Source organism: Grus americana, chromosome 1 (assembly GCF_028858705.1).
Source record: "Grus americana isolate bGruAme1 chromosome 1, bGruAme1.mat, whole genome shotgun sequence".
NCBI lineage: Eukaryota > Metazoa > Chordata > Aves > Gruiformes > Gruidae > Grus > Grus americana.
In genome coordinates, this window is record NC_072852.1 from 61,396,962 (window position 1) to 61,417,415 (window position 20,454).

The following is a 20,454-nucleotide window of genomic DNA, read 5'->3' on the forward strand; positions in this document are numbered from 1 at the left end:
AAAGCTTCTATAGGTACATCAGTGATAAAAGGAAGATGAGGGAAAATGCAGGCCCTCTACGGAAGGAAATGGGAGACCTGGTTACACGGGATATGGAGAAGGCTGAAGTACTCAAAGATGTTTTTGCCTCAGTCTTTACCAGCAAGTACTCCAGCCACACAGCCCAAGTCACAGAAGGCAAAGGCAAGGACTGGAAGAATGAAGAAGTGCCCACTGTAGGAGAAGATCAGGTTCAAGACCATCTAAGGAACCTGAAGGTGCACAAGTCTATGAGACCAGATGTGATGCCTCCAGAGGTCCTGAGGGAACTGTCAGATGAAATTGCTAAGCCACTATCCATCATATCTGAGAAGTCCTGGCAGTCCAGTGAAGTTCCCGCTGACTGGAAAAGGGGAAACATAACCCCCATCTTTTAGAAAGGGAAAAAAGGAAGACCTGGAGAACTACAGGCCAGTCAGTCTCACCTCTGCGCCCAGCAAGATCATGGAGCAGATCCTCCTGGAAACTGTGCTCAGGCACATGGAAAATAAGGAGGTGACCAGTGACAGCTGACATGGCTTCACTAAGGGCAAATCATGCCTGACAAATTTGGTGGCCTTCTATGATGGGGTTACAGCATCGTTACAGAGAAGAGCAACTGATGTCATCTACCTGGACTTGTGCAATGCATTGAACACTGTCCCACACAACATCCTTGTCTCTAAACTGGAGAGATGTGGATTTGATGGATGGGCCACTCAGTGGATAAGGAATTGGCTGGATGCTTGCATTCAAAGAGTTGTGCTCAATGGCTCAATCATATCATAGAATCATAGAATGGTTTGGGCTGGAAGGGACCTCAAAGATCATCTAGTTCCAACCCCCCTGCCATGGGCAGGGACACCCTCCACTAGACCATGTTGCTCAAAGCCCCATCCAGCCTGGCCTTGAACACTTCCAGGGAGGGGGGCATCCACAACTTCTCCAGGCAACTTGTTCCAGTACCTCACCACCCTCACAGTAAAGGATTTATTTCTAACATCTAATCTAAATCGACCCTCCTTCAGCTTAAACCCATTACCCCTTGTGCTGTCACTACACTCCCTGATAAACAGCCCCTCACCATCTTTCCTGTAGGCCCCTTCAGGTACTGGTAAGCCGCAATTAGATCTCCCTGGAGCCTTCCTTTCTCCAAGTTGAACAATCCCAACTCTCTCAGCCTGTCAATGTCCAAGTGGAATTGTTCAAGGCCAGGTTAGATGGGGTTTTGAGCAACCTGGTCTAGTGGAGGGTGTCCCTGCCCATGGGTGGAACTGGATGATCTTTAAGGTCCCTTCCAACCCAAACCATTCTATGATTCTATGAAATCAATCATGACATATATTTGATCTCAACAGGTTTGAGCAGGACTTAAACATTTAACAGAACATTTAAAAAAATTCACTCAGAAAATGTTTTTGTATTTGATTTCTTGATCACAAAATTTCAAAAATCTAATTCCACATGCCATAGGGATTATAAAGCCACGCCATCCCTCCCCTTCTCTGAGCTAATAAAGTTACACCCCCAGTACACCAACTCGCTACTATTTGCTGGTCTGAAAAGCGTCATACTTTGCTAATTTCACTCCCAGACTCTCGGTCTGTAAGAGCTCTGACTATCTGGCAAAGCAGAGTCTCACAATAACCACATTATTTAGGTCAAGAGCAAGTGATTAAAGAAAAAGGATGGAATGCCAGTGATAATATTCAATGGATTTCATAGTTAGTCCAGGGCCTTTCAGCCTGCTTCAGACAGGAGCACTAAAGAGCAAATTATATTTAAGAAAAAAAAATACTGACAGCTCATCAATTGATTTTCATTGAAAATCCTAAGAAAAATTAATAAAGAAGTTAAGCTGCTGAAATACAGTTTCACCAATTAGCTTAATGTCAGAGAATTCTAATTAGGCGCCTTGAGATTGCTATTTAGCGTTTAAGCCTTTAGAGTGCCAAATTCTCCCTTTCACACAAACTGGTTGCAAAATTAAAGACATTAGGCAGCCTTAATTATATTATCAGAACAGCTGGGATTAGGCAATCTCTGAAGTCAAGGCGGTATTCTTTTGTCACAGGGTAGAAATCCCTTGCTTTCCAGGGTGCCGGATTTTGGTGCTGTTCCATATCTCACCCATACAAAGCAAGCTGCATTAGAAACAAAAAAAAATGAGGACAAAGAACAGAGTAATGCTTAGCAAATAATGAACACATTAAGGAAAGAGAAAAGGTAGGTGAAAAGATTAAGCCTGAAATCGGTAGGTTTTGCTAACACCTCAGCTGGCACCTGGCCTACCGAGCCTCTAGTGGCAGAAAGACTAAGAGAAAGCTCTGTAAACCAGCTTGGCTAGTGGATACAACTCTGTTATCTAAAGCTAAAGCACATTTCGTACTCTCTTGTCCCATGGGGTGTGAAATTAGCAGCTATTGTTTTCACACATTTTTATAAACACAATGCCTTTTATGTCTTTACATTGTTTAGATTGCTATGTTTTTCTCCTCACATGGGAATCTTTTCTTTTTTATTCTTTATTCAAATTTTAAATCAACAGGATTTTTATTCCAGGAACACGCTGGCATTAAAAAAAAAAAACAAACCACCAACCATTTTATCCACACAAAGTTTAGCTAAAACAAACATTTAGAAACTGGCAAAAAATCTCTACACTTTTTAGTCTGTAATCCAATCAAACTAATATTACACCGATAACGTGGCAGAGAGGAATTCAACTGTTCAGCTTGAAATGAGCTTTTAAAATACCACAAGGAAACCAGAACTACTCTTAACCAAGTGTTACAACCCCAACTGCATAGTTCGCCTTGATGTAGGAAAAAATACGCATTGGCTTTGTTATGATGATCCTCCACATTTAAAACCTCTTCCCAGTTAATTTAAAATTACTTTGGTTGTTAACATCTGTGTGAGCAGAGGCTTTTTTTTTTTTTTTACAGCTTGTAGAAAACCTTTTACCTGCTCCACTTTCTATCTCTAAAAATACTAGGAAAAAACCAAACTACTCCTTCAATCCAGTTAAATAAGAACAATACGATGACAAAGCAACAACTAATTTTACCAATTACAGCCATCCTGAACTACAGCAACAACATTACAGCAGAAACCAAATAAATCCATTACAGCTTAAAATATCTTCCCCATTAGAATACTGCACTAATGTCCTCTTAGGGGTCCTGACACTTCAGAAATATGTTCTGCTTCAGCACAAGAGTAAAAGTTTGAAGAACGGTCAACATATAAATTTGAGAAAAGGACATTTTTTTTTTCTGACAGGTTAAGAGGGTTTTTTCCCCTTGTATTTGTGTGTGTAGAGTGTGATCAAGAGTGTCATCTTAGTTTTTTCAGAAAACTAGGAAGCAAAGCACATGTTTTTACTCTGAAATGATTGCACACTCTGCATGTGTGTTCACATGTGTGTGTGAAGGACAGGGCAGGGTGGGAAGGAGAACAGGAACATGAGACAATATGCAAGCACCCATCTTAAAAAGTACAAGAAGGTGAGAATTCCTAGTGGATACGAACAAAAAGGAATGGATATTGTTACTTGAGCTGCAACAGAAATCCCAGTACAAATTATGTGGGGAGCAGAGATGCATAGCTTCTCCAGCATGGTGCATTATGTGTACTTGTCTGAATTTCTGAGGGATGATCAATAACCAGAGATGATACTGACTGCCAAAACTCCAACTTAAAAGTAAATACAGAGCACAGCAAAGAAGTCCAATCCTAATCTAAATTGGTTAATCAAATAACCACACGTGGCAAGGAAAAATACATGCCACGGTAACTAGGCAGTTCCTTCTCAGGAGAATGTAGTTTGGCCAACAGCTGTGAACTGCCACTCTCTCTACAAAAGAACGGTGCCAGTCAGACACCTCAAACCATTCCCTCCTTCACAGCCTTTTGTTACTGCTTCTACCTCCGGTGCCAAAATTCTGCAAGCAGAGAAGTCCATGCAGTCCACTTTCATCGGTCGCTCAAGTTAACTGTAAACCACTTACTTTGTTAATTCGTGCTACTCTAGAGGCTAGAAAGACAGTTGACAACAAATAAGCAATCTTATGGGCTTTTCCAAATTACAGGAGGCTTGAGTGGCTGTTCTGTGAGCTGCTACACAAGCTGGGCTCTCCATAGTAGGACAGCCTGGATCTGACATGCAGGTGACAACTTGGCCCCAGTTTATTCCCTTACCCAGTTGCCTAGAGGGGGACACTGGAAGATGGATCTTACTGCTGCCTTCTTGGCACTAACAATATTATAATGGAACTAGAACTGATGCTGTATTTACAATGCTCTGTCCTTTTATCTGGTATAAAGAGGCAGTACGGAAGTGAGAATACCATTTATTAGTCTCAATCAGGGAAGCATAACTATGAGTTAACACAGAAAAGCCAACAAAAATAGAATGAGAGGAAAAACACTTCAATTGAGAAGACAGGGATGCTCCTTATTCTGCATCTTTTAAAAACAGATAGTAAACAAAACCCTAAAAGAGCACTTTGCTCTGAAGTAAAAACTCACCTGCCCTGCCAACTCCAATCGTTTATTTCCATAGTAGTCTCTGTCATCTACTTTATTTTCTCCTTGAGCCAAAATTACTCTGCGCACCATCACTGCTGTGTATATGCACTTGGCACGAAAATTGAATTCCTTCACCTGTAAACAAAAAAATATTGATATTTCAGGATCAGTTCCTTAGTTCTTACTCAAACACATCCATTTAAGTCAATGGGTAATCTGGGCTGACCGAGGAGTTACAAAAGGAATCTGCGCACTTCACCTTCTTAAAAAAATGCTAAAAGTAATATACATTAGTGACACTGAAACAAATAGTAAATGAAAACAAATCAGAGTAAAGGTATAGGTCATGAGAATAAGGTCCTGAACTAACAGCTGATACTGCCTGGCTATGCAGAAAAAATGCATAGTATGATAAGTAGTTCAATAGTACAGCATTTCATAAACATACAGATTATTTTTGACTCAATCCAAATCTTCCCCTTTATTTTGAGGATGATTTACTTTATCTCAGCTACAAAGCAACCAAAGATGTTGTTCCCTTCCAAAAAAGCTCACACCACAATTAACCACAGAAATTTACTCCTGTTAAAACAAAGCAGCATTACATACAAGAACGTGGGTCAGAATAGTTGATGCTAGCAGTTCTCGTGCTTCTTCCATCTTTGTTTTCTTTGGGCCTCCCCACATCCTTTGCCTCCGTACTTTGTTTCCAATGTACTTCAATGCCTGCCAAGTGGGGGAATTAACTGAGTTAATATGAGAATTGTAACCTATACAAACATTCACACAAAAGGAGATCTGTATGTATTCCTCAATCAGTGCCATCCCACTAGCTGCAGATGATACAAACTCCAAGCAAAGTGCAAAAACCCAAACACTTAGGTGATGCCAACAAAAAAAAAATCTTGAAAATGGACATAATTGATTATAATTAAATATACAACATATTGTTTATCATATGTTGGTTATGATTGGAATGAGAAGTGGTGAAAGAGCATGATTATTACAATATTAAAAGAAAGGGGATTGCAGAGATATAGGAAAAAGGACTATATAAATTCCAAAGATATCACGTTTATTTAATTTGACTTTTCACCTCCAGTTCTTTTCTGTACTTGCTAAGTTTCATTCAGATATTAAACTGTGAGGTGGCACTCACTGTTTAATAGGCACAAATGCTACTGTGTGGGATCCACATCTGCCTCCAAAAGCACCTTGCAATGATTCATGGATTCCACTCTCCTACCAGTTGTCCAAGAAATGGAATCAATCTGCAGAATTCAGGGTTGGATGAGTCAAACTATCCAGGTCGACACAGGAAGTTCCTGTCTGGAAATGAAGCCATGCCCCTATGCCAAAAAATTACCTTCTACACTAAATGACAGACTATCCTTTCCACCTGTTGCCTTCTTCCCCAAATAGCTCACTTTCATTTGATTTGACATTTCTTGCACAGACTAACTTCCCTATTTCTGGTCTTCTACTTTCCTGGATGCTTCACATTTCTCTATGTTCCTCCAGCATCATCATTTTACTCTTCTGACTGAATTAGAAAGGCCTTCATGCTACCTCTAACCCCAAAAAGCCCCAAAACATGCAAACTAGAAAGAGGTTCACTTTACAACACTCAACATTACACATGGAAAGACTCAATAAAGTTTACTATGAAATAGCAGAAATAAGACTAATCTTCAAAGCTTTTTCTGGCAGATTAATATGTACATGATGGAAATGGTGCCAGCAAAATGGCCTGTGTTCTGATTAATTCAAAAAGCATACAAATGAAGAGAATTCTGGCGAGTCTTTAGCAGGATGGCAAGTGGCTGTTATTGTGGGCTTTATACAAGAGATTAGAATTGGAGGAGAACATCTACTCTCAATGAAATGGTCGTGTTCACATCAATGGGGCTTCTGCGAAATGCAGCATGCAATTCCTTTATAAAATGGGAATCATCCTCAACAAAAAAAATCTAATCTTAGGGACATCACTATTTGTCACATACATTAAAACATAACCCTGGGCTTTTGAAAACAAAGCTTTTCTTGACTTTTTTCAGTTAGGCAAAACCTCACTTTTTGGCAAGTCCTACCCCCTTAAAACCCCTCAGTTTAAAATAACTCCCAAAAAACAAACATCAAAACACAAAGTGTATGTTGACTGCTGACACAGCAAAGTGGTCAATACCAACTGTCTTTAGATTTTTATGGCCTCTGGCCCTGTGAAAAGACACACCTGCATCTGTGTAAAAATCTGAGCTTTCTGGCATTCTTCCAGACTAGGAGCAAATGCAGCCATCACTTGTTCCTCTGTGCCAATCATCTGTACAATCTCTTGGTCACTCTCAACACCCATGGCCTAGGAAAAGAAGAAAAGACAGAAATAGCACGGGCTTTATGTTAACTCACTGACATTTGCTTATGCTAATTTGGTATTGTTTGTCTGCATTACTACTAAGCAAGAGCTAGTTCTTCTCTAAGAAACTATGCCATCTGGCACTGGCAGCACATATTCTAGCTACGGAAAAACGCTAAATGGAAATCTTGATAAGCAGCAGGAACACACACACACTCTTTGGAGAGCTTCTTCTTCTTCACTGACAGGAGTTAAATTTTATGCTTTTTCTTAAGAAAAAATAAACACCAGGTAATAACAACCCTACATATGTAACAATGAAAACCAAGTCAGAATCTACAATAAATAAAGGAAGGTGAAATTTCTTAAAAAATTACACATGGTCTCTTACCACAAGCAATTTCGCAAACTCAGTTGACTGTGATGCAGCACGTCCTATTTGAGAAACATTTACAATTTACCTCCTTAGCTCTCTCCATTTAGAAGATGACTTCACTACACAATTCCACTTGAAAGGCATTCTATTATTTCACTGATCCTTGGACACCTTGTTAGACTTTATACTGCGGAAAAAGCTTAATAAACTAAGAAAGCGCTTAACAGGTTTAGAAAAATCTCTCTATCAGTAAGTGTTTCAAGGTGGCAGCCAGCAGTGAAGGCCTTTGTGGATTCCAGATGGTGCTAAAACTCCCCCCTTCACACATTTGCCTGGAGCTCTGCCATATCAAGACACAGAATAATCTCACTAAACCTCTTCTGGCTGAGTTATAATATGTTTCTCAGAACTTTGTGAGGAAGTTACGTTTGCATTCATATTATTCTTCAAACTGCCTGCCACAAAGACCATTGTAAATAATGGCCTATGTAGACCCTAGTATTCTGGTTCTCATTAAAAACTGGCAGTGTCCCAAAAAAGTTACATTTTCCTCAAAAATGCAAAATACCTTCCCTTCTTATTGCCTTCGTTGGGTGTCACTTTGCTTAACACCTAGCTAACGCTATCCCCTAGCAAAACCACTACTCTAATTGTGAAGCATCCAGCTTTTTTTCTTTTTTTCTTTCATTTCTTCTTTCTTTTTCAACAAAGAAATGGTCAGTTGAAGTTCTTTTAACTTAAAACTCTGTCTCTTTATCTTGTGATTTATTAGAAATTAAAAGCCATGCAAAAGTAGCACACACCCATAACAGTGTGAGAACATTCTCATTTTAGTGCAAAGCACAGATCACAATTCCACCATCTTGAACAGACTTGAGTTTCAAATCAAGACACAGTTACTTCACCAGATAAGAGTGTTTCATCATAGTTTGCTCCCACTAAGTAGTCACCCCTCTGACCTCAAGGCTCTTTTCAGAACCAGACTTTGCCCATGTGATATCACTGTAGTTCATATCTCTGTTTTTCAAATATTATTACGCTTCCTCACCCTTTTAAATAAGGTCACACAGTAGTTAAAAACCCCAGCAGAGAAGTTAAAATCCTTCATGACCTGAGAGACAGAGTCATAAGAAAGTCTACAAAAGCATGAAAGCTTCACAACAGTCATTTTCCATGTGTCTAGGACTTAACAGCTGACCAGCAAACCAGTTCAGGAACCACAACTGGACTCACACAATTATTGCACTTAGCTTACAGAAGAACAAAATTTTATTAAGGGAATCTTTGTGCCATTCTAGGCACATATACCAGGAACAAATTTATCTAAGGCACATCACATGCAAGCTGATATGATATCACCCTATTTCTGTCCACCACCTTAATTTTAGAATGGCAACTAGATCATAAGAGTCATGTAAAAAGTGAACAAAACAAGTCGGGGAAAAATAAAAGTCTACCTGCAGTTTTATTATGCACTTTTGTCCACTGAAAAACAGAAAGCCACAGTAAATAAAAGAGGGTTGATGATTTCTTCTAACTTGATAAATTCTCTGATCAAAAGTCTGATGACAAGAAGACGAGACTAGGACATATCATTATGGCCGTGTAGATTTTCTATTTGAAGTCTGTAGCAGCAAACTCTCTTGAGAATTCTGAATTTGTGTGTGGGGAAAGGCTGAGGTCTGCCACCAAACAATGTATGGTTAGATAAGTGCAAATTGGGGGAAATTAATTAAATTATGAGTAATGACTAAAAACTTAGGCAAATGACTGAAAAAGATGTGCTGATACAATAGCCATTTAATCTCCTCTGTACTCTCAACAATCATGGGCAAAGTTGTACACACAAATCCACCTGTATGCAACACTAACAGGACAAACAACAGGCCCATGCTGGTATCAGATATATTTGTAATCTTAACACTTTCTTTTTTTAGTAAATTTGGCCCTGATGTTGCACTTCTACAAAAACAAAACAAAAAGCACTCAGGAACTGGCCTGTAACATCACTAGGATAGTAACAAAATATTCCTGGGGCTGTTGCTTGTGTTACAGAAACACCAAGAATACGCAAAGTAGGAATGGGTTCTATGTTTAAAGTGCTCCTGATCACAGGACAAAGCTGAGGGAAAGGGAATTAACATAAAAGCAAAGCAGGAGACAAGATTGAGTCTTGGGATCGAGTGCACTCTCAGCAAGTTTGCCGATGACACCAAGCTGTGTGGTGTGGTCAGCACATTGGAGGGAAGGGATGCCATCCAGAGGGACCTTGACAGGCTTGAGAGGTGGGCCCACGCAAACTGCATGAAGTTCAACAAGGCCAAGTGCAAGGTCTTGCACATGGGTTGGGACAATCCCCAGCACAACTACAGGCTAGGTGGAGAATGGATTGAGAGCAGCCCTGAGGAGAAGGACTTAGGGGTGTTGGTGGATGAGAAGCTCAACATGACCTGGCAATGTGCACTTGCAGCCCAGAAAGCCAACTGTGTCCTGGCCTGCATCAAAAGAGGTGTGACCAGCAGATCGAGGGAGGTGATCTCCCCCTCTACTCCACTCTCATGAGACCCCACGTGGAGTACTGCATCCAGCTCTGGGGGCCCCAACATAAGGACATGAAGCTGTTGGAGCAAGTCCAGAGGAGGGCCACAAAGACGATGAGAGGGCTGGAGCACCTCTCCTGTGAAGACAGGCTGAGAGAGTTGGGGTTGTTAGCCTAAAGAAGAGAAGGCTCCAGGGAGACCTTACCACAGCCTTCCAGTACCTGAAGGGGGCCTACAAGAAAGCTGGAGAGGGACTGTTTACAAGGGCCTGTTGTAATAGGACAAGGGGTAATGGCTTTAAACTAAAAGAGGATAGATTTAGATTGGATATAAGGAAAAAAATTCTTCACTATGAGGGTGGTGAGGCACTGGAACAAGTTGCCCAGAGAAGTTGTGGATGCCCCCTCCCTGGAAGTATTCAAGGCCAGGTTGGATGGGGATTTGAGCAACCTGGTCTAGATAAAGATGTCCCTGCTGATGGCAGGAGGGTTGGAACTAGATGATCTTTAAGGTCCCTTCCAACCCAAACCATTCTGTGATTCTGAGATGTCCTGTTCATTTTTGATTGGAAGGCAATGTCATAAAAAGATAATTTTATGGGGAGCGTGGAGGGGAAGGAGACATTGCAAAGGGATAACTTAAGAGTAGCAGTGAAAGAATGAGGAAGAAAATGGTAGCAGGCTGTTAAAGAGCATGGTTGGAAGGCTAGTAGTCAATGAACATAAGACAGACAAGTCAAATCAAACATTCAGATTATTCAGATCATCCTGAGTTCAACTGGGAGACAGTGGTCCAACTGGGGTCAACTGCTTCCTAGGACGGGGGAGGTTCCTGCTGCCCAAAATGTGTATGCACACACGCGTGTGTGCACATGTACGTATGAGAGAGTGTGCATGAGAGAGCATGAGCCAAGCTCTTTTTCCCCCAGCTTGTGTCTTAATGATGATGTCTAGGCGTTTCCATGGCACTTCCCTAGAATGTAGTTCTGCAGTCCATCAGGCTAAATTACAGAATGGAGACAGGCAGATGACTGGATTAAAAAGATGTCAGGGAAGTTCAAGGTTGACATCACAGACAGAATTGGTCTGGAGCTTTCATAATTCAAAAGATACGAGCTATGAAACTGCAGCCATGGGAACCCATAATTCCGCAGATCCAGTAAGACCACCATTCAGCTGTTCCTCTAGAGTTGCATCTTAACAGCTCCAAGACTAACACAGGTTTGTAAAAATGAAACTCGACCTGCTGTTCAAATCTTTTGCCACAGGTCCTAGAGCTGCTCCTTATAGGTCCCACATAAAGATACTTCGCCTAGCGATTCAGGTCGTAAAATTCAGCTTTTAAGTCCCTCTAGGTTAATTATAATTCTCTTCCTTCCCCAACCAGTTTTGGTGCAGCATGCAATCTTCATTTACTTCAGCTCCCAGGACTCAGTCAACTCTACTGAATCAAGATTCCCACACCCAAAAGAAAAATAGCCCTTACCTTAAAACAGCTCTAACTCCTGCAATGCAAGGAGATCCCTGAAAAAGCAACAGCACCACCTCACCTGTAAACCTGATATTTTTCAGGAAAGAAACACCCTTGCTACACAAATATTCCACACCTCCTCTAATGCTTATTGCTATCTAACACTGTCTGAGCCCCCCCGATGAAAAGTGTGCGTGGCTCGTAGCCTGACATATTAAAAAAACCCACTATGTACAGTTCACACGGTCCTATGATCCGTGACAACTGACACACAGCTAAAACAAAGGTCTCTTGGGGTTGCAAGTCAACTCAGGACATCCTAAATACCATACTAGTTGCACGCGTATATTAACTAATGAAGTAGTGTTACAGAGTAAGCAGGAAGCAAATTAGTTGTGTCTGTTTCTCATTACAAGACAGTTAACAGTCCTTTAAAAACCTCAACAAATACCTACTTTGGGGGCAAAATTGTCCAATTTACATCACTACTTCAAACCAAAACCTGCATATATAGGGGCTGCACAAACGCTTCTGTCACTTTCAAAAAGAAAGGTTAGGGCAAAAGTGTTTAAGCTAGCACAGCCACAAAGCACTAACTCCCCCACATCTGAAGAGCAGACACTCCAAGTCTGTCCTGGAATAGTGCCAGGATCATGCATTTTGTAGGCTATCAAATTTCAGTTAGCTGTGGTCAATGTGCTAAACTTCACAAAACCGCAACTTACATGTATTTCGCACAACTAGCTGTTAAATCTCCGAACATGCCAATCACAAAGATCCTTACAGGTCTGGATGGCAGAAAAGCGAAGCAGCAGCAGGTCATTCACACTTGCAATTTAGAAGAGACTATGGATAAGGATGAACTGCAAGGCAGATGCCCCCTTTAGGGTGACCCTACACAGTCCAGTCTCCCTCACTTATCTAGATCAAGGGACCTTTACATCTACACTATTTCCACCCCTCTCCATAGCCCATGCACCTGGGTTTCCTTCCTCATCATGAAAGAAAAGAAAGGACGGGGAACACTGTATGTTCAGGTCTTGCCCTAGCATGCAACTGTGTCCATGACTCATGTCTGAAACACAAAAGTGCTCTTAGATGCTAGCTAAAGGCAGCTCTTTATGAATTTTAGGCTTCAGCTCTGTCAGTGGGTGGTGTTTGTAATGCTCTCTACTTCACAGTCCTTGCTTTTGATGAAGGTGTCTAAAGGATATTAGTACACCTTCACTTTACAGTTGCAGCAGCGTTAAATTCACATTAGATCACAGATTTCCAATACTTACTTTCTTTTCTATAAAGTTACAATGATTTTGTCTATCTGATCTACATCTTAAGTCATCTGCGGGAACGCTGGGCCATTTTACACTATTGGGACTAGAAAGACAATCCAAAATTGCCCAACCTTCTCCCATGGGTGCTCAGATAGTCCCTGACAAAAACTGTCCCCTCTAGCTGGCCCATGCACAGGATAGCAGCCCTCTACCAATTACTAGTCATTTTCTTAGTCAAAACACAGAGGTCTGTGGAACTTGGTTGCAGCCTGGATGCTGGTCTGGGAGGAAATGCACAGCAATAGTTTTTTGCCATTGCTTTCTCAGTTTATTTTTTTAATTGGAAATTATACAAGCAGCTGCTACAATAAAAGTTAAGGATGCAAAGGTAACCAAAACTTCAGACCTTAGATTGTCTGTACAGCTTAACTTTGCCCCTTGCAAATGTGTATCTCTACAGTACAAGAAGCAGAACACTTATTAGTAACAAGGAAGACCCATGCTGCATACCCAAGGCTTGGGTCACAGCAAAAAGGAATTTTCCTTGCTTTTCCAACAAATTTCCTATGTCTAATACTGCCATGTGAGAGAGCTGAGGCTACATGGGGATCCCTAAGTTAGAGATTTTCCAGTTTCAAGGCTATAGCATTTGTAACATTGCTTCTAGTAATTAATTACAACAAAGTAATACTGCATTACTGCAATACTCAAGAAAGAAAGAAAGATCAGAGGCTAGTGCCTGCCTAAGAATCCACTGAAAAGACTATCTGGGATTTTTAGTTTCTAGCTGGAGATCCATCAAAAGTGGACAGAAGATCCCTGAAGTTCACATGTCATTAAAGAAAAGGTAAGGAAAATGACCACTCATGAGTACAGTTAAGTGTGGACAAGAATGGAACATTCAGAATAGTTAAAATAGGTGCTACTGGATTAAATAAATATAAATCGTTGAAAAGCACTACTACCAAGAACTTCTAACAACTGTAACCCCATATTCAATAAATAAATGAAAAATTATGCAACACTATCTAGATATAAAAGACACATACAGGCGGGGGACAACTATAGCAAGCATTGTCAGAAGATGATCAAATAGTCAGTACAATGCTGCTTAAAAAAAACCAAAACACCACCACCTCCTCAGACTTAATAACCCAGAGCAGTTACTCTTCTGTGAGCAGGTATTTATCTACACCAGCAGGGGGTGACAAAATGTAATAAAAGTCTTTAAGTGAAGGTGGAATCCAGCTGTTTGGAGCAAATGGATTAAGAGTGACATTAACACTTTCCTGCAACAGGAAAGTTGTGAACTTAATCCTGACACTTTTCTGCCCACAAATAATTTCTCAACCTCCTTTAACCCTGGTCACTAAAGCCAGATGATCTCCTCCAATTACTTGAAGAGATTAGCTTAATCAGAGATAACAGACATTTGTTTCTCATGTCTAAATCCAATTATAAAAGTATTTTCTTGTATCAAACCCAAAGCACTTCCTACAAGAAAACCAATTCTTACAACTCTCAATCAGCCAAAAAGCTGTGGTAATACAGCTGTGGTAAGTCTGTAGTTGTCAACGCCAGCGGTGCTGGCAGAAACTGTTTGGATGCTGTGAGCAAGTGCTGCCCTCTCCTGGCAATTTATTTCCTCGAGTGATTACCACCTCCCCAAACTTTCTGTGCTGTAAACCATTACAGTGAAGATGAAAAGGGAGCTATAGAACTTACTTCCATTGGTTGCTAGATACAGTCAGAGGCATTTTTGTGCCCTAAGCCATCTTTTCTGCGAACAATGCCTCCAAGACTGCTGCCCAATTTCCTTCTGCACACGTACAGGGCACCAGGCTGCAAATCCACAGGCAGCAGCGAAGACTACAGGACAGGACGGAGCTACCAGCTGTTGGGAGTACAGGTCCTAGCCCAAGGCCTGGCCATGCCCTGCCGTCTCCTCCAGCAGTGGGACAGTGCATGTCCACCCACCACCTTTACTAGCTGTAGCCCATGCATTCGACTGCACAGACAGATGGGCTACCAGCCTGCTTCCAGTCCTGTTGGACAGCTATGGAGCAGTCATCGTTATGCCTTCAGTTGTTTGCACCCTTGAGTTAAAATGAGAGAGAGGAAGAGAGCAAAAGAAAGCAGTTCTGGCAGTTTCACAGGCAATGAGGGCCAAGTCATGACACTGTCACCATCTTAGCTAGCCAGGGCAAATACTCCCCCAACTCCTGCCCAGAATCAGGGGTGGATGCCTCTCACAGCCTTTTGTCAGTCCCGCCAGGGATCACTTCAAAGCTACGTTGCCTGTATATGCATTCACTGCACTGAAGATACTAGTGAGCATTCCTCAATCGGACAGGGATTCTGAAGTGAAAGACTGAGGCAGAGCTCATTCACAGGGAAAGGAAGTAAACTGTCAAGAAATAAAAGCCACTCTAGTAATCTTAAAGGATTAACGACTAGGTCTAAGAATTGCAAGACTCCCCCAAAAGCTATCAGTTTTGTTTAATGGTTATAACTGGAAGTCATGTGTAACGAGCTCATGGCTGTTATATCCCTGCATCTGCAATGAAGAGTGTTGAGCTTCTCAGCAGTGCAGAAGTTGAAGGGAGGAACAAAACCAGAAATGAAGACCCCTAACACAAGTTTGAACACAGTTCACAACAAAGGAAACCAAAACCCTTCTGACTTTCTGTAGCAACAGGACACAGGCAGCAGTGCAGAGGGACCTTACAAAGCAGTAGGGGTAGCAGCACTTGTCTTGGCACAGCAATGCTCTCCTTGCAGAAAAATGCAGCACTTTTTCTCTTTTTTACTGTACAAGATGACTTCCCAGGAGGAAAAAAGTTTGCATTCGCTAAGCCCTGCCAAGTCCTTCTGTACATATTAACTTCTCAGAGCTGCTGCTGATCTTCAGTCTTGAGCTACTGTACAGCTTGCTTTTTTTGCCTTATTTTTTCCCCCAAATCAACAGTTATATTACCTTAAATATGATAGCAATAGGAATATCTTCTGAGAGAGTGTTATGCCTCAGGTAAAATCTTCCTTGTTTCACAATCATATTTGTTCTGCTCTTCTTCTCATGAGTGGAACTGAAGTTAAAAAAACATATTATGTCCAAAAGAAAATTTGCACTGACTCTCCTAGAATTTTCTGTATAAAACTTATCAGGCTTGAGCAATCTTTCAGCTGAATTAATCCCACTTTCTCCTCTTTTAAAAGTTACATGAAAACAGCCAGACATCACCCCATAACTTCAAGTTAATAGGGGATTATCACCTGTGAGGGCAAAGGTCCATATTTGACTTAAGTAGAAACCTGTATTTTAAAAAATTATATTTGCATGCTTTTATAATCAACTTGGATGTAACCAGCAAGGTCAAACTGTGCACAGGTACTGTGGCAACAACAGTAATGAGGTAACAGTACTTTCTGTGGTACATTTATCCTCATCTAGGCTTACTGTGGAACAGTAAAGTAGCTAAGAGAGATGCACGAGAGGTCTCTGGAGAAGAAAAAACAGTCCTCACACTGAATATTGACAAGCACCGTATTATACCAGTACTCAGCTTAAAAACAAAACCAAAAGGCAAACAAAATATAAATAAAGCTCAGTTGAGGAGGAAAGGATAAATTTAGACTACCTTGCCATTTTCAATAATTTGTGTAGGACAAAAATATTTGATTTTTGTTTTCTCAATTGCCTTTAAAAGCTTTTACACCAATTTCATTTAGAGTCAGACAAACAGTTACATCCTACTTCCACTATGGTAACTTCATGTTACTTGCTACAAAATTGAGACCAAACACCATCAGTTAGGAGGTATACTTTGTTATGTTAAAAATTTGAACTTGCTTTTCCTAGTCTGGGATGAATCCTGAAGCACATTAGCAACTCCCACTGATTTTTGTGGGAATACTGTACTAACTGATTTTGGGACTGATGTTTTGGCTTATAAAATGACAGTAGCAAGAGAGGAACGTTGAATGACTATAGTTTTTTCCCATTAAACTATACTAGGAAGAAAACTACACAGCTACTTCAACTACAATGATGAACTTTTAAAGCTCTGGGTTTATCTCCTTTATGTAATTGCAGGCATTTACCATACCTGGTAACAGAAGCGCCAACTGTGCCTTTTCTATCAGCTTCCACAATGATTCTGTTTTTGGATAACTGCTCTTGAATAAGAATGACTTTCTCTACACCTTTAACAATGAAATAGCCACCTATTCAATAGAAAAGAAAGATTTTGCATGTCAGTACCTTTGCACCTTACTCGCCTCCTTCAATATTCTTTGAATATAAATTATTAGAAAGTAAACACTAAGTACACAAAGGACAAAACAAGAGAGTAAATTCTCCCATAAAAGAGTACAAAACTCTGTGTGAAACCTATGATAGCAACAAAAATGTTCCACTAGACTAAACAGAACTTTTGCTAGAATCACACATACTATTTAAGATCTAAGACTTTATTTGGGAAGTACTTGGATGGAAAGAACTCACAGGCAGACCAAAAACTGTAAAGCTGTAAAAAACCCCCACCCAGATCTGTAATGTAAACATACTTACTAAAAGATATTATAGAATTGTTAGTTCTACAAATTAGGTAAAAATATTGCCTGCCAGAAGAGTATATCATAAGGATGTCAAAAAAGAACTGGCCATTTCAGATGCTTGGTATCAAATAAAAAGTCTTCAGTAATTACTGACTTGCTCTCTCCAGCACTCCAGTGAGAAACTTATTTGTTATTACTTTTAAAAATATATTTTAATGCCCTTGTTGTGTCTAAGACAATATAAGGAATCTGCACATGAGCCACGTTGGTTTCCTCTCTTAAATCACAGCTATCTATTAACGCTCCTCCAGCACAGCATGTCACATCACTGTACCTTGCCACCGCAAGCAAGCACAGCACATGTCCAGTGCATGATTCAAAGGTAGCAGATAAAAAAGATGTTTCTTGTTATAACCCTTCATCTCCTCTCTACATGTCAAATATTATCACGTAAGACTTTATTTTTGCTTTACAAAAGGCAGGAAATGAGAGATCCCACTCTGGAGGACACCATTGTACCTCACTCTCTCCTTCCACTTCATTTTCATGAACAAACTCCATCTCTATTCCCATATAACACATCACTGTACAATACTACATATATGGTGTATTTTTGTGGTTGAAAACTCTGTCTGCAAATACCAACGCTTAATGTTGTCAACCATTTCTTAATATTTTCAAGAGGCTGTCGGTGTCTTTTAGTTAACAAGCATACACTTGAGAAGTTCCCACGACAACTTCACAGTGGCAGGAAACATACCAATGGGGTATTTCCTTACTGAGAAAGATTTAAAACTGAAAGTACAGATGGGAAAAATGAATGTGAGTGCAAACGTACCTGGATCTAAAGGACATTCATTAAGTTTGGCAAATTCTGCTGGAGTTTTCCCAGTAAGAACACAATTGGAGCTACGCAGCATTATAGGCATTCTGCAAAAAAAAAAAAATCAGTTACACTTTTACTTTAGATTCAGATATAAAAATATGAATAGTCAAATTCAGAACAAAAAATATGCTGAACAAACTGGACAAAACATGTTTAAGGTAATTAGAACACATGTAAGCTATGAACAACAGGTTTTTCCTTTAATCCTACCTTATTTCATTGGACATGTAGTTTGAAGAGACCTGAAATTGGACATCTACTGGCAGAAACTGTAGACTTCCTATTTAATTTTTATGCAGCTACTACAGGCATCCATGACAAGCATAGTCACCAAGGCCAATGATTATTCATGCAAAGACTCCTGATCCCCAAAACCAGCACAGTCTGCACTGAAGAACATACCATTGCAGATCCACTGTTACCAGTTTTACTATGGAAAAAGCTAGTTCAGATCTGATTTCCCACACTGCAATCACACCTTCTGGCTGCAGACAGACAGTACCTTTAATACACAACCTAGGCATGAAGTTTCCCCAGTATTAGCTCCGTTTCTCTGGTGTTTTCGCACAGAAGCCCGCAGCAAGCATTTTGTGAAGCAACATGAAGTGGTGGAAAAATATTCCAAGAAACTAAAAAAATCTTCTATGCTTAGGAAGGGGAAAAAAGAGAAACTAAACATGCACAGACTGGATACAGGGCAAAATTTCTCTACTATGAGGACAGTCAAGCAGTGGAAAAAGCTGCACAGGCAGGATGGGCAGCCTCCATCCCATAGAGGACTTCAAGACCTGACAGGATAAAGCACTGAACAACCTAGTCCACAAGATAAAAACAGCTTATCACTACACCTACCAAAAGGCCTCCATGCCCTTTAGTGTCTTCTACAAAAATGTGGACTTTTGATCCAACTTACAGAATTTCATTGCTTGGTAGACAGCTTTGCAAGACCTATGTTCCAGGTAAGTTCTTAACATAAAGGTTAAATATTGACTCGCTTAATTGTATTTGCTGAGACATATTTTGACAAAATTAAAAGTGAATTCTATGCATCTATTTGCAACCTCAGAGATATTTCATTCAAAATTACTCCAAGAAAAATTAAGAAGTGGCAGCTCTTGCTAACGAAGCTATATTTCTTTCATTCAAATCTTATAAATTTAATTTCTTGGCCATTTTCATATTATTGTAACTCAGAAGAAAACTGATGAACTCAAATGTCTGTATTTTTGAAGAGGATAAAAGGCTATTTTGTCACCACAGTACTGCATACAGATAACCTACTTGCTTCAGTCATTTCACTGAGAAAGTGTTTCCTAGAGATAAGAAGCTTCATGTGACAATCAGAATCTTGTATCACACACACGATAAGCCTAATGCATTGGCTATTTATATCAGAAACAGTAAGCAGTTGGCATAAGGAAACTCAAAATGGAGTATGTAAATGCCATGACTGAAAACTCCAGTGAAACAGATGTCACCAAGTATCTAGTATTTATTTCACTTGCAAACAATAAAGTATTTTGCAGCTAACATAGGACACCATAGTAAGTCATTCTCCATTTTGAGCACAGGATCTATTTTTAAAATATCTGAAGCTATCAGAAAGAATGGGAAGAAAATAAAAAATGAAAAAGGGAAAATAAAGTTATTGAATTTCTGTGCATAAAGACACACAAAATGGGTACACTGATTTGGAATGCTATTAAGCACTCAAAGGAAATTTTCTTTTTTAAAGACACAAAGATATTGCCCTGGGGTTTTCTGCAGTTTTCTTGTTTGTTTTGTTTCTGACACACACAGGTTATTAGTGACTCTGCCAAACAACGGAAATAAGAGAGGAAAGAACATACAGTTTTCCTGTCCCAGTCTGAACTGCATGTCAAACAAGAGCATTGTATATAGTCACCAGGCAAAAGAAACACAGTATAATACTAGGGATAGATGAGGAAAATTATTTCCCATGGAAATAATAACTGGGTATTAACAGTTTTTAACAGCAAAAAAGACTTTTTGCATGTATGCCCTTAAAACCAGTTGGATGATATAACTTTATTTTTTAATGGACACTATTTACTTTTTTTGCCATGACCTCGCTTTATAGGAGAAAGAGAAATTTAGAGGAATAGGCTTTAATGCAAGATGCAACATACTAGCGCTGTGCAGTAATTTAGTCTTTTCCAGTATATTATGGATGCTTTACAAGTGTTCTTCACACCATCATTTTTTTTTTTTTAGAGAGAGATGTAGACAAATGTCTAGGCTAGTTTTTGGTGTGCTTATTTTAGCTATAACTTATCCTTTAAATTACTGTCGTTTGTATACAAACTAATAATGTATTTTGGTGAAAATGCACATGTACTTCGATGTTTTTCTTTGCCTATAGCACACACCATGAAATAATTCAAAGGACTCAAATTTAGATGGTCTTTTAAAAACTTTTATTTTCTTAA

The 20,454-nt window shown here is 39.9% G+C and overlaps 1 protein-coding gene across 2 annotated transcripts in view; it reads right to left on the reverse strand.

Moving 5' to 3' along the window:
* Positions 1 to 20,454, reverse strand: part of POLR3B (RNA polymerase III subunit B) — an 86,834-nt gene that overhangs the window by 57,265 nt on the left and 9,115 nt on the right. For both annotated transcript variants that reach the window (XM_054809207.1, XM_054809218.1), the window contains exons 7-12: positions 17,957 to 18,048; positions 16,668 to 16,785; positions 15,539 to 15,647; positions 6,785 to 6,907; positions 5,161 to 5,277; positions 4,552 to 4,686 (exon numbers count right to left, since the gene is read on the reverse strand). In XM_054809207.1, coding sequence (XP_054665182.1) covers positions 4,552 to 4,686; positions 5,161 to 5,277; positions 6,785 to 6,907; positions 15,539 to 15,647; positions 16,668 to 16,785; positions 17,957 to 18,048 — 694 coding nt within the window. The remainder of the gene's footprint in view (positions 1 to 4,551; positions 4,687 to 5,160; positions 5,278 to 6,784; positions 6,908 to 15,538; positions 15,648 to 16,667; positions 16,786 to 17,956; positions 18,049 to 20,454) is intronic.